Source organism: Choloepus didactylus, chromosome 10, assembly GCF_015220235.1.
Source record: "Choloepus didactylus isolate mChoDid1 chromosome 10, mChoDid1.pri, whole genome shotgun sequence".
Classification (NCBI taxonomy): Eukaryota; Metazoa; Chordata; class Mammalia; order Pilosa; family Megalonychidae; genus Choloepus; species Choloepus didactylus.
The window spans coordinates 101,015,445-101,029,998 of record NC_051316.1 but is presented as its reverse complement, the minus strand read 5'-3'; the positions used below and the strand labels follow the sequence as shown (position 1 = coordinate 101,029,998).

Genomic DNA, 14,554 nt, shown 5'->3' with positions numbered 1-14,554 from the left:
CTGCCCTCGGGGCCTTGGGTTCCTTGTCCATACAATGTAGGGGTTAAACTGGCTGCTCTTTGGGGCCCTCCCAGCTCACAACCTGGGACCCTGGGAGTGGGGTCTCCCTCCTCAGCCCCTTCTGGAACCTGTGCCAAGGTGGGGTGAGGTGCCCTTCCTAACCTGCTATGGCACTGGGTCTGCCTGAGCGCAGCAGATCTCCTCTCCTGGGGCTGAGTGAGGGGGTAATATCTGGATGGGATCTTTCTCTCCCTTTCCTGTTTATTTAGATGTGCCTTTGGCATTTGAGCAAAATCCCAGAAAGAAAAATATTGAGAGACACGCCTGTCAAAACAGCCTTCCTCCTTGAAGGATCTCTGGTTGGGTATGGCCATGGGAGGAGCAACTGGGCCTGAGCTGAAGGAGGGGTCACGGGGTTCTGCCTCCATCCTGAGCACCATCTTGGGGTCCCAGGGTGGGCAGCCAAGGGTTCAGCAGGAATTGAAAGCACATCTGTCCTGTCCACCCATCTGTGATGACACAGGGCCGCTTTGTTACAAGGGGAGAAAGTGACAAAGGAAGGCCTGGATCGAGGATGCAGGACCATAGAGATGATGGGGTTGGGAGAAGGAACTCACTCTTGATTGAGCACCTACTGTGTGCTAGGCATGGCGCCCAGGGATTCATGCTCAGTCGAGAGACAAGAGTCTCAGAGACCATCATGACTTGTCCATGGTCATGCAGCCCCTGGGTGGGTGGCAGTGCTAGAATGCAAACTCATTGTCCTCTAGGTGCTGCCTCCAGGTCCACTTGTGGGCCCCGTGTGACAGCCCTGCCTTTCCTCCCAAGTCTGGCCCTTGGTCACTAGGGTCCAGCATAGTGTCTGGGGTTGAGTGTGGGGGGTACAGGAGGAGCTCTCAGTTCCTGTTGTGGCCTTTGATGTGCATTTTGGGAAGAGGCACCCTGCCCACCCCAGGGGCCAGAACTCTCCTGGTTACAATCCTAGCTCTACCATGTAACATCTCTGCCACATTCAGTGAATGGCTTAACTTCTCTGAGCCTCCATTTCCCATCTGAAAACCTAAAGCGTGCTGAATTCTGAAGCACATGTCCTACCAAGGATTCCTGATGAAAGACCGTGAACTGGTAGCACCCACTCCTAGGGCCTGGGAGGTATTTGCTGAGTTGCTGCAGACACAGAGCGACTTGGCAGAGCAAGCACTCGATAACTGGCAATTTATCATCATCATCATCATCATCACTTGAAATTCACTCAAATGGGTGAACGAAGAAATGACATGTCTGGAATTCTGAAAAGGCCTTTGAGAAAATCTCTGAGGACATCCTGGAGAAGGGGCAGAGACGTGGCACCAGGCAGCAGCCTTGTGTAAACGCCCCCCAGGCCTTAGCAGACCTAAGTACAGTGGCTCAGCTGCCTGACAGGCACATGGGAACAGGACCCTGTTCATAGGGACAGAGTGCCCAATCTGGGGAGAGAGCAGGCTCAGTCCCCGTGGACTGTGCAGGCTGCCTGCCGAGCTGTAGACATTGTTCCCTGGCCCTGTGAATGACAGCAAGGCTTCCCCCAGAGCAGCCCTGCCCACCCCTGCATGCTTTGTACATCGGGAATTGCTGAGGCTTTTTTGGAAATAGTCGTGGCTTAAAAGCATTCAAAACCACCAAACTAGATGACATTCTATGGCTCCAGGATCATTTTGTGAGCATGTTCATTCATTAACTAGTCATGATATAAGCCCTGTCCACTCTGCCAGGTGGCCTCCAGGCTCCTCAGGATTCCCAGAGTCCTACCCGACCCGAGGTGGTCACGTAACCAATGTAGGGCAGAAAGGGGCCATTGCACTGGAGCCAACATCAGGAATAATAATAGTGATGCTATTGTTACAATAGTGATATAGTAACAATAGTATAATAGTAATGATAGTGATAATATCTGAATGTCATTGCTTAGTATTTACTGTTTTACTGGTGATATCTCATTTAATCCTTCCCACAACCCTATAAATTAGCCCATTTTACTGGTAGGGACACTTGAGGCTCAGAGAAGCCCAGTAATTTTCCTACAGCTTCTCTGAATTAAGATTTGAACCAAAGTGGCGCAAGAACTTAAGCTGGCCCAAGAGGTGTAGTCAGCAGGGCAGGCTCATAAAGTGGGGATGGCCTCCTGGAGAAGGATGGATGAAGCCAAGCTCTGGAGGTGCCATGAGAGGGGTGCAGAGTCCGTGGGAGGGAAAGGGAGTGAAACCGTGGGAGTTAGACATAGAAACCATGGTTCTCAGATGAGCTGGACTCAACAAATGTTTTTACAAGCTGAATGTTTTTAACAATCCTGTATTATGTGGTGAGCAGATGTGAGAACTGCTTCTGGTTTTTGTTGAGTGCTTACCTTGTGCCATGCAGAGAGTTTTATCTGCTTCAGTCTATTTAATCCTCACTGCACCCCCACCCATTTCACGGAGCTGAGGGGTCTTGCCTATCATCCGCCAGCTGGGGGTCTTTGGAGCCAGATTTGAGCCCTGGTATGCTTGCCTCTGGGCCGATGGCAGCCCCAGAAGGTGGACATCCAGAACCCTACTTTAGTGAAAGAAGGGACATGACTCCCACTGTTCCTTAGTTAAAGGTTGACTTGGGTCTAGAACAAGATTTTTGGACTTGAAGACCAGTACCCCTTCCTGAGTTCAGGGCTGCAACTGACTCCAGGAGTCCAGTCCCAGGAGCTGCTTGTGAAGGGGCAAGAGAAAAGCCATATCTCACGTCACACCGGGCTAGTATATAATCAGCTACATAAATTATGAAGCCTGCTTCATGGTTCTTTGTACCCCAACAGTGTAAAACTGTGAAATTTTCATCAGTGTAGAAAATAAAATCCAAGAAAAAGTATAAGCCCATTGGGGGAACTTGCTTGACATCGACACCTGTGAGGGAAGAGCCCATCCAAGTTAACCAGGTGCAACTCCCTCCCCGCCAACCCCATCCCTGGCAAGAGGCCAAGGTTGGGAGAGCCCAGAGCTTATAGAGGCACAGGTCCCTGCCTGGGCAGTAGAGCTGGGTGTCTGCCACCTTTATGGTCCCTTGCTCTGGGCATTGTCTTGTCTATGGACCACCCCTCTGGAGGAGGGTCCCTCATGCAACCCCTAACATCTAAGAGCTATTTGCTGAGCTGCAGCTGATTACTTAGAGAGGTGGTACTGGCTGCAGAGGTGAGAGGCATTTGGACCCCATTGCTTAGAAAGGCCTGGATGAGGTGGCATTTCAGATAGGCCATGAAGGACATGCAGAATTTTGATAGGTGGACACAGAAAAAGGTCTCCTTTGGGTATAGTGGATTGAGGAAGAAGTAGGGGGAGAAAAGAGAGGAAAAGGGAAACTTGAAGAGAGTGGGCAGAAGCGGCGGGGGGGGGGGGGGGGTTTCCTAAGGAAAATGCTGGCTTGTAAACTGTGTGTCCTTGGGCAAGTCATTTTATGTATCTGAACAATGTTTCTTCTTTGCAGAAAGGGTTATGTTTCTCTGTACTTTTCTGTTTGTGCAGATGACATGAGATAACATGGCAAAGCCAGATTCCTTTCTAGGGTGCTGGAATCATAGAGATGGACGGACCCGCCACAGGGCATTGTCCACAGTAAAGGATACCCCCCACCCCACCCTGCACACAGAGGGGGCCACCAGGCCCAGCGTTTTTTATGTGGTGGATGAAATGTGGTGTTCAGGTCACGTACAACATGAACTTCAAAATAAGCTAATGTCCCATTTGCTTCTGTCGAGGAATTGAGCCTGGGGTGGGTGATAACTCCAGAACCCCTCTCAGACAACTCCTCCTCCCTCAAGGAGCCCCCCCACCCCTGCCAGTTTTTCTCTCCCTCAAGCTGCCTATAGGTTCCAAGCCCAGCAAGGTCCAGACTGCAGCTCCTTGAGCCCCCAAATCTACCCTGTCACCTGTAAAAGAAGCATTGGTTTAACCTGCAGGTATTGAGTACCTTTGCCCATCCTATCTCTTCCATGAGACCAAGAGCTTTTTAAATAGTGGGGGTGCGGGAGGCAATTAAGGTCTGTCCTCAGAGTACAGGGCAGAGTGGTAGATGGATAGATGGCCTGAGAGAGGTGCCCCAACTGAGGTTTGCCTAAGCCTCTGGCATCCTATACCCCTCCCAGGAAGTGGGAGGAGCAGCTCTGGCCCCCCACTCACCATGGGGTTTGATGGGGCAGGTATCAGCCATTCCAGAGAAGGTCCAGCCTCCCTCTTGAGCATGCCATAGGGATACTCAGCAAACCCTTCACGCCCCTTGGGCCCTCCCTGAGCTGGGCGCTGGAAATCCTGCCCCAAGGTGGTTGCCCCTGCTGGAGGTTCCGGGCTCGTGGCTCCATCCTGACGGCCAGCGACCGCCGCCTGCGGAAGGAAAGGCGCCCAGGGGGCCGGTCCAGGTGGCCAGGGTACCAGCCAGGCGCCGGGACCCCTTAGTTTCCCCCATCTCTACAACTGGGGCCGAGAACACCGACCTCGCGGGTGGGGGCGAGAGACAATCCGGACCGGCTGGGGGGCGTGGATTCCTCAAGGTGGGTGGGGGGTGTGAGTGACCTCGTTCCGGAGCACTAGCTGCGAGGCCGCCGGAGTGAGGGGGCAGCCGGCGGCCCAGACCCCCGGGGGTCCTCGCCCCTCCCCGGTTCCGCCCCCTGTCCCCACTCTCCCACCCCTGCCCGGTCCTTGAGCCCGGGGGGCTCGGGCGGCCTCGGTCGCGCTCGGCGCCGCTCGGCTCGGCGTCGCCTTGGCAACAGCGGCTTAGGCGGCGGGGGCGACGTGGCGGGCGGGGCCGGGCGGGCCGGCTGCGCGGGGTGGGCTGGGCCGCGCTGCGCGGGCCGGGCCGTCGGCGCTCGGTCGGCGGGCGGGCCGCGAGCCGCTGGGGCCGAGCCCGAGCCCGAGCCCGCGGCCGCCCGAGTGAGGGCGCGGGTTCCGCGCGGGTCCCGGGCCCGCCGGCGCGGCGCTAACCCCGCCTCCCCGTCCCCCTCTTGTCGCCCCGCGCGCAGGGCTTCCTCAGCCGCCGCCTCAAGGGCTCCATCAAGCGCACCAAGAGCCAGCCCAAGCTGGACCGCAACCACAGCTTCCGCCACATCCTGCCGGGGTTCCGGAGCGCCGCCGCCGCCACTGCCGCCGCCGCGGACAATGAGAGGTGAGCCCGCCGCCCCGTCCGGCCTCCCCGCGCCGCCGCCCCGGGATGCGCCCCCGGAGGGCGCGGGGACAAAGCGAGAGCCCGGAGTGGGGCGCGTTAAAAGGGGGGAAGGTACCTTACGCGGCCTCAGGGAACTTGTGGGGCCACCGCGGACTGAGGGGAACGAAGGGAGGATCCTTCTCTCTCTGTCCCCAGCTTGAGGAGGGGCTGCCCGCGGCTGGGGGCGAGGCCGGGCGGGAAGTGCCCTCACCGAGAAGTCCTGCCTTGTCTTGTTGAGGTGGGCATATTGTTTCCCGGGTCGTGTAGTGCCCAGAGCTGGGGACGGAAGTGGTGCCTCCACCCCTAGGACCCATCCCCCTGCCTTCGGGAGCCCCTGGGCAGCTAATACAAAAGGCATTTTCAGCTGAGTTTTGCTGAGACCGGGAAGCGCCCGCGGTGAGGAAAAGGGTGAACATCTGGAGGGGAGGAGCAGGGGGCTGGGCCACTTAGGGGGCACATCTGCTCTAAGTAGGGCGCATGCTCCTCTGGGGGCTGGGATGAGCAGGACGGACAGTGCCCAGGCCCTGAGCTTGGGGGCATTGGCCTGATGCCCTGGCAGAAGGACCTTCCCCTCTCCATCCTGGGCAGCTGCTTGCCTCCCTCTCCTCTCCATTCCCAGGCTTGTCTCTTGCTCCGTTTCCTTCTCCTGGGCAAGCCCGGAGCAGGTGTGGAAATTCCAGGGGGAGGTGGCTTGTGGAGCAGAGGAGGAGAGGAAGGAGGATATGGCTCAGCCTGCCAGGAATCATGGTCACCGGCAGTTGAGCAGGTTTGAGCGCGCAAGGGCAAGCCATCCTGTCCGTGCGGGGGCACTGGGCGGACATAGCCTCTCCGGGCCCAGTCCCTCCTCCCTGAGCTGTGCCAGCCACAAGCACCTTTCCACTTGGCCACAAACAGTGAAGGATTCTGGTGCCAGTTAGAACATGTCCCTGCCCAGCTGGTGGAGGTTAAAGAATGGGCAGGGACTAAGGATTCTTTTCAGCATTCAGCCCCAACATCTCAGACCCCAGGCATCTGCCTTCATAAGGCTGTGTCCGTGTGTAAGATCAGCGAGCTGGCTCTCCCTGTAGGAGAGGCATGGATAGAAAGAAAATATCTCTCCCTTCCCCTTTGGTTCTAGCCAGCAGAGGAGTGCAAGTTATAGCCCAACTCCTGCCTAAGGTTGAGTGACTGTTTAAACTGACTCCTAGCATCTTGCCTGCGAGTTACCCCACCCCACCTGCAAGTAGAATTGCTGGAGCTTTCATTTCCATCAGCCTGGAGCCGCTTTCTCCAGTGCATCCCCACCACTGCCTGCATCTGGCTTCCTACCCCAGCTGCCATGCTCAGTCCAAGGCAGGACCCCTAGTCCTGCTCAGATGGCCGCGGTGTCCCAAGGGATCAGGCGTGCCCTGGCAGGAAGATGCAGCCAGGCCAGAGCTCAGCACTGGGTGCAGCCACTGCGTCTTTGAAAATCTTGCTTCCCATCTTTGTTATTGTCTGGGCGGCAGGCCACCCTGGTCTGCTGCCTTCCTCCCTCTGCTGGGGCCTTCGGCTCTCTCCCCCAGGAACATGCCCTTCTCTGCACTTTCCTTGGCAGGGGTCAGGACCCTGTGTACCCGCATGCGGGGGCTTGTGTACGTACCCTGTTTTGTGTGCATGTGGTGGTTGTCTGGGTTGCCGGAGAGACAGCAGGCAGTCTGGCTTCTGAGTGTGTCTGCCCTACCGGGCGCGGGCCGCGTGCATGTCATGTTTACCTCTCTCCAGCGGGAAGCCTGCACTGAGAAGCTGGCAGCACTCAGCTGGCAACCTGGCCAGAGATCCAGGCATGGCCAAGATGACCCTGTGCAGGTCCCATCCCAGCCTGCCTCAGGTCAGCCTCACCATGCTGAAGGGGAACAGAGTGGGTGATTGCGAGTGAAACTACAAACCTGTTTTTGGAAACTGGTAAACTGTAGCAGTTGGAGCAGAATGTCACTGGCAGCGGTGTGGAATTGTCTTATTAATTTTCCATAAACAAAATGTGGCTTGGTGGCTTCTGTTGCACGGAAAGGGAGCCCAGATTTCCCATGGACAGGCAGGGAGACTGGGCTTGAAATCCCTCTACCCAGCCGTGGAGCTGAAATAGGCTTTGCTAGGACTGGGGTCTCCTGATTTGCTGCTTTGCTTAGAAATAAGATTCATCGGCTGCTGCTGGGATGGATGAGCAGATATTTCTTGGGGGCAGTGTCTGGAGTCATCTTGTTTGGAGTGAGTGAGTAAAGCCAATTATGGTGAGTGCCCTCCAAACCCCTCCTTCCCCCAACCCCCCAGCTCAAGGTAAACCTGACTGGAGAGGTGTCTTCCCCTCCTTGGAGGTGGTGTGGTTGTGCTGTCGGAAGGCTGAGAGGACAAAACGGGCGACTTTTAGCTTAGCTTAGCAGTAAGTTGGGGGTTAAATCTTGGCTCCATGGGACCACCACTGGGCTGCCAGTCCCCAGGCTGGTGAGGGGGTAAGTGCATAGACATCAGCCTCAGTGAGTGGATGGGGACAGCGATGGGAATGGAGGTGTTCAATGAAAAGGGGGGGGGGGGGGGCGGTGAAGGCTTCTAAGGTGACTGGTGGGAACCCTGGTTCCTTTGGGGTGGGCACTTGGGTTCTGACTTTGGATGAATTTGTCTGCTTTATGGCTGCTGAAGAGGCTTTGTTGCATGCTGTTTGTGTGCTCTGAAAACTGCTGTGTTGGAGAGGTTGTTTTTTGCAATGAAATTATCTTATCTGGAGGTTGGAAACCAGTTGGTTCTGTGCTGGGATCTTTCTCTCTTTCCAGGTGTGGGGTCAATGAGCCTGGCTGTTTAGGGGAGAGGGCTGACTTCTGGCTGTGAATCTGGAGCCAGGCCAGCCAGGGTTTGGTGGGCATGACTGGGCACTGCCAGCCGAGGGCTACAAGACAGGCTTGAACATTTTTAGAGTAATTCCCTTGAGAATAGAGGTTCCCAAGGCCTGGAGCAACTGCCCGGCTGGTCTCCACAATGCTTGGGCCCCTCACACAGTCATTTCTTCTTTGGGGTCTTTGGAAATAAGCATCAAGGGCAGATAATCATTTCTCTTCAATGGCAGAACTGGATGCTGCTTGGAACACTTTCCAGGTGAAAGGTGCACTAGCAAATGCATTTTTGTTTTGCAGGCTGGAAATGTTGGTGCTTCATTTACAAGGCTGTTTAATGTTAGCAAAAGTGAAATAGGATGTGGTGGCTCTGCCTTCCCAGAAGATAATTTCTAAGTCACTCATTTATTAATGTTCCTGAGTAGCAAGGAGGGTCAGCTGGCAATATTATGCTTCCCTCATCCCTTTTCTCCCTTGATACTGTTTCTGCGTGACTTTGGCCCTCCCAAAATGCTTGGAGTGTGCTCTCTCTGGTTCTCTACCGGTACCCGTCCACAGTTACCCTGGGTGGCTGAACCCCCTTTCCCATTCTTCCCAGTCAGCCTGATACAGAGTTTAGCTCATAAATGTGGGCAACCCAGGTGCAGGTACGCAAGGCCGGTTTGTGTGGCATTAGAGATTGATTACTCCTTCCCGGGACTATGTGTGTGCCTGGCGTTCCCACACCTAAAAGTTACTAGTGATGGGATTCTAGGCATTGTAGGACCAGGAAGGGAATCCCTGGAAAGGTGAGGGGAAGTTGATGAGGAGCAGGGGTATTGGAAGGTGAGGTCTGTCTCTCTGCCTTGGTTGTTGATAGTAGATGCAGGAAGGGGTGGGCGCCCAGGCCTGGCTTTTCTCACCTTCTGTCCCTCCCATACTATAGACAGGGAGGGCCTGGTCTTTCTCCGCCTTCCCACGGGGCTGGTCTGTCAAGTGTGGTGACGTTGGGATGATGGTGCAGTTTAGACATCTCCGGGAGTGATAGGAAGTATGTGATTTTTGGATCTTGAGCCAGGCATTCCTGTGGCAAGTCACTTGACCTTTCTCAGCCTTAATTTGCACATCTGCATAATGGGCACGATAATAATAATGTTGGAAACATAAATGTTAATACTTTCTGCATGTATTTGAAGTGTCTTTAAATTTTCTTAGCAGTTAACACAGGGTCTTGCACATATATTAAACATTTCTTAAACTTTATTAAATAATGTGTGAGAGAGACTATACTAGCATGTCATAGGTGTCCAATAAGTGGTAGTAATGGTAGGGGTGAGTCACTTCATCTTGGTAACACTCAGTTTTCTCATCTGCGGTGTGGGCATAAAAGCAGGCAATCATGCAGTGTTATTCTGAAGTTCAAGAATGATGAGAGTTGTTGCTGTGCCTCCTAAAGTGAATAGAGCTGTAAAGAGGGTCGTTATTGCCGTGACTACAAGAAATAACCAAGATAGTAACCTTTGCTCCTGTCTACACTTGTAAGGCAAACCTCTCCTATGTGTTTTAAAAGGTCATTGTTGCATCTTAGGCTTGGATCGTATTATTTTTTAAGATCATTTAGGCATTTAGGTTATTCTAGTTTTTCTCTATTAAAAATGATGGTGGCACTTTAAATTCTTGAATATCTATCTTTGTCTACATCTCTGATTATTTCCTTAGGATAAAGTCTTACAAATGGAATTACCAAGTAAAAGAATATGAAAAGGTTGAGGTTTTTGAGAAAAATGTTCCCCATGGAAAGCCTGTAATAATTTACACTCCCCCCCCCCCCCCCCAGTGCTATTGAAAGTACTTACCTGTTTCCTTACACCCTTAAGAACACTGGTTTTAAAAAATCTTTGTCATTTGGATAGGCAGAAAGCTGGCATTTGTTTGTCATTTGCACTTATTTGCTTTTTAGTGATTAAACATTATTTCCCTGTGTTTCTTCTTTTGTGACTTGTTTATTCCTTTGCTTTCTGACCATACTCTGGCAAGCCCTTTGCAGGATTCTTGGTTGCCCTGTGTGGCCTTTCTGAGCTTTGAGAAGCTCCGTGTAGGTGGATCTTTATTAAAGGGGTGTCTGCCTTCCAAGAGTTACAGCAGGGAATCCATTAATTACCTGCAAGGAAGGCTTGCCCTGCTCTCTCCTTCCCTTCTTTCCCCTCCCTTCCTCTCATCTCCGTATGGGAATCAGATTTGATTCTTAATCCGATAATTATCATTAGGAGGCCTTGCATTTACACAGCACTTTGAGAGGTCTTCTACCCTGCAGGGTAGGTAGGCAGTGAAGGGGCTGTTAGATCCAGGGAAACTGAGGCATGGGGGTGGGACCAACACGGGAAGAGCCAAGCCCAGGACCCAGGAACCCAGAAATGCTCAGGGTGCAGCCCACCTGTAGCACCTGTGGGGGCCAGGCTGACCAAGGCATGCACACAAGCACATGATTCTGAGCCTCATTTCCAGGAAGGGAGGGGAAAGCCACAGAACATGACCTGGGTGTATAGAAGAGCCAATTTATTTTTTGCTTTCTCATTTTTATCGCCCTCCATTTAGATCTGCAGCTCCCTCGTGTACCTTCCAAAGATGTGAGCTGGGCAATATTTTTAGGAACGACGGAAATTAACTAGTGAGAATGTGATCAGCCCAGGCTGGCGTTTTAAAGGCTGGAGAAGCCTTTCTTTGTACAACTGTCTGTAGGCATGTATGTGTCTGTGTACACGTTTTTATATATCTTGTATATGTGCACTTGTCCTCATAAAGATGTGTGTATGTTACATGTAAATGTCCTTGTGCATGGCTGTGTATTTTAAATGAGTTAATATATGTAAAGCATCTGTAACAGTACCTGGCATTTTGTATCAGGCTGGACACTTTGAAGTGGCCATTTTTGAAGGTCAAAAAATGGTTGACTATTGGCAGTTGTATATGGTTCAATCTAATTAATGCTCAGTAGGTATTGACTACCATAATGATAATGTTGATGATATCTGTTTTCTTGTGTGTACACATCTACCAGTGTGTGTGTATGTGTGTGCTTATGTATGTCCTGTTGTGTCTATGTATATAACGTGTTCTGTCTTTGAGCATACTCATGTATACACTTGTGTGCGTGTGTGCAGTTTCTGTCTGGGTGTGTGGACACCGAGCTGGCCAGTTTTGTGAATTAGGTGCCCACCTTTTTGGAGAGCACTTCCTCAGGGCTCTGCAGATACCTGGGCAAGGACAGCAGTCCTCTGGCTTTGCTCCCCCATTCAGATGCCAGGCAGGGCCCAGGCCCAGGATGCCAGGCCTGAGGGGTGCCATGGGAACTCAGGCATCCATCCTAAGTAGCCCTGCCTGTTTCCAAGCTCCATGTCTGAGGATATGCAAATCGATTCTATAATGGAATTCCTTTGCAAAATATTACTAGAGCCAGAAAGTTAATTATCAGACTCTAATTAATGGCTATTTTAGAAGGCCACAGAAGAGAGCTGTAGGAGATCATAGGGAGACCAAAAAGGCAAGAAGGAAAAACAAGCAGCTCCCCCAGCCGACTTGGTGAATTCTTCCCAGGGGGCAGGGCACACTGAGCCCACCCCCTCCTGCTCTGAGCTGCCTTCCCTACTCCCTGTGCTGATCAGCTGTGGGTGGGTAGAAAGTACCCTGCACAAAATGCAGGGGCTTGTAGTCTTCTGGCAGGCTGTCTATCCTTCCACCTGTGAGAAGGGGCCTGGGCAGCATTTCCTGGTGTGGGGTGTGTTTTTGTAAGTGTGCGCACATGTGCTTTTTTGAGGGCAGTAAGTAGGTGTGGAGAACAAGCCAGGAGAGAGGACAGGCTGTACTGTCCCCTCCCTACCCCCACCTTCAGAGGCCTCAGAGCAGTCAGGTGACATGCCCAGGGCTGGGGCCAAGGGAGGGACAGTGATTGGCCATTGCCCTGAACCTAACTTCTTCCTACCCCTCCAGGGACCAGGGGATGTTGCCTGCACAGGATCTCCCAGGGCTGAGGCAGCCTTCTCCAGGGCCAAATCCCCACCATTCTCCCCACACCATGACTGCTGTGCCAGGATAGAGGGCAAAAAGTGTGGGCCCAGGAGGGTGGGACAGGAACTCAGTGTGGTCTGCCTCTGGAAAGCCACTGAAGCTCTCTGAGACTCAGTGCCAAGAGTGGAGTCACACGTGGCCCAGGTGGAAAGTGGCACCTTGCCTTGTGTCCCCCTTCTTTCCTCTTAGAAGAAGAGAGAGTGACATGGAAAACTGTGAGCACCAAGCCAGGTCAGGCCTTGCCATTTCTTCTCCGTTTGGCCTGGGCAAGTCTCAGTTCCTCTCCGGTTTCCTTCTGCCTCCGTTAAGTGAAAGCGAGTGTGCCTCTTCACTTACTTCAAAGGATAAGCTATAAAGCCCAGACAAGATTATGATGATGGAAATGATATGGCAGTTCCCCCTCCTAGCTGGGGTGTACTAGGAAGGTGGCTTGGCTAGAGGGCTTCCTTGTCTTCTGTGGGCATGTGTGGATGTGAGCACGTGGATACCCAATGCGCTCACACATACCTGGGAGTGCACAGCCTTGGCTACCCATTCTGTGTATACATGCTCTACCATGTGCCACATAGGTGTGTGCGTGCAAGGACTTCCTTGGCATTTGGAAGGCAAGTCCTTGTGGAAGCCACCAGTTGCATACCAGACATTCCTCTCTGCCAGGCTAATGGTGGGTTGAGGACTCAGGGGAGGGAGGAGGGAACAGGACCCCTGCTCAAGGCTGTGGAGGGTCAGCCCAATTCTGGGGGCATGCCAAGGTTAGGGCCACCCCTTCTGCCCCCACCTTTTCCTGCTCAGGAGGCCTGCATGCTCCCAGCTTCAACCCCTGACACCCCCTGGCTCTGAGCTGAGGACGCTGTAAAACAGTGATGGCAGTGCCTGGTGGAGGGCTGGTCAGGAGCTCTGACAGAGCGCTCTGTATGAAGAGCTGTCGGCAGAGGAGGTGCTCGGTGTTTGCTGAGTCAATGTGCTCAGGTTTTCTAAGGGGCAGAGCAGAGGGTGGCCTCCAGGCCCTCCTCCTTAGAGGTTCCCCCAAAAGCAGCCTGACCATCCTGCCACTGCTGCTTCCACTGTGGAGACAGCTCAGGCCTAGGAGGGACAGGACTCAGTGTGATCTGCCTCTGGAAAGCCGCAGCAGCTCTCTGAGTCTCAGTTTTCTCATCTCTCAGGTGTGGCTCGAGTGCAGGAATTGCCCAGAGAGGTGGGTTTGCACACTTACCTGCATCAGATGCTTGGGATTGGGGGTGGGGGTTACTCCCTGGTACAGTGGTCAGTCGTTTCCCCACCTCCGTTTTCCCTGGGCCACCCCTGGGGGGCAGGGTGGGGAGTCTCAGGGCCCTCTTGGCCCCTGTCCCTGCTGGCTCTGGCCACCACTTCCTGCCTGTCACCCTGACCTTGCCCAAGAAGGGCCCTTGTTTGCAGACCCCGCCTGATTGTAAAAGAGCACACTGGGCAGAGATATAGATGACACCCGGGTAGCGCGGGCCCTAATTTGATGCGACATTGTCATGGGGAGTTTTCGTACGGAGGGCAGTGAATTAGTGTAGCATCTCCCTGTGCCCACTGACTAAGGGGAAGTTAATTTCATGCTCTGTCTTTTTGACATTCGTAATCAAAGCGTTGTATTGCAGCTGCAGATTGTTAGCATGTGAAGGATGTGTGAGCCTCAGAACAATTACTGTTCCCGGCTAGGGAGGAGATTGATTAATTGATTGTTCACAGTCCCACCCCCTCTACTTTTTCTTCTCCTTCCTTCCTACTTTTTCTCATTCCAGCTTTCCCAGATTTCCCCAAGAAACTCAGTCCCAGGATTGACTTTGAGTAGAACCCCACTGTCCACTGTTCCTTCGCAGGAGGAACCTGTTGGAAGGTGGTCACCTGGAGCATTTGGTAAAATGCAGATTCCTGAGCCCCACCCTAGACCTTTTGAATTAAACTTTCTGGGTGAGATAATCCTGATTCCCTAAAGTTTGAGAACCATTGCCCAGGTGTGTTTCTTTTGCAGGAGAGTAGGAATTGTGCTCCTAGCACAAAGTCTCTTTCCTTGGCACTTTCCATGCTCTGTTCTTATTGATTCCTCATAGCAAGAGGGCTTTTCTTTCCCATTTCATAGATACAGAAACCGAGGCTTCAAGAGGGAAAGTGACTTGCCCAAAGTCACACACTGGGGGAATCCCCTTGCCCAGATTATTTTCCATTCCCTGGTTGATGCCCCAAATCCCACCATCAGCCTGTCATACTCTTTGTTTTAAGATTGTGATGCCTTTTGAAATATAACCCTCCCTCTCCTGGGAAGAGTATCAGTAGCCACCCCTTGTGCTTGTGCAGGGCTTTTGCTGTTAAAGGCTCTTGCCCTGGGTCTACCAAGGGTGTGTAAAGCAGTTAGGGTACTTAAGATTATGATCTGCATTTTACAGATGGGTTCTGTGAGGCTAAGAGGCAAAGAGTTTCACCTTCACTTGCATAACAGTTGA

General features: G+C 52.9%; 1 protein-coding gene across 10 annotated transcripts in view; it reads left to right on the top strand.

Annotated features, from left to right (window-relative positions):
* LOC119545566 (DAB2 interacting protein) overlaps positions 1 to 14,554 on the top strand; it is a 185,855-nt gene that overhangs the window by 100,916 nt on the left and 70,385 nt on the right. For all 10 annotated transcript variants that reach the window (XM_037851184.1, XM_037851181.1, XM_037851192.1 and 7 more), the window contains one exon: positions 5,018 to 5,160. In XM_037851184.1, the coding sequence (XP_037707112.1) occupies positions 5,018 to 5,160 (143 nt within the window). The remainder of the gene's footprint in view (positions 1 to 5,017; positions 5,161 to 14,554) is intronic.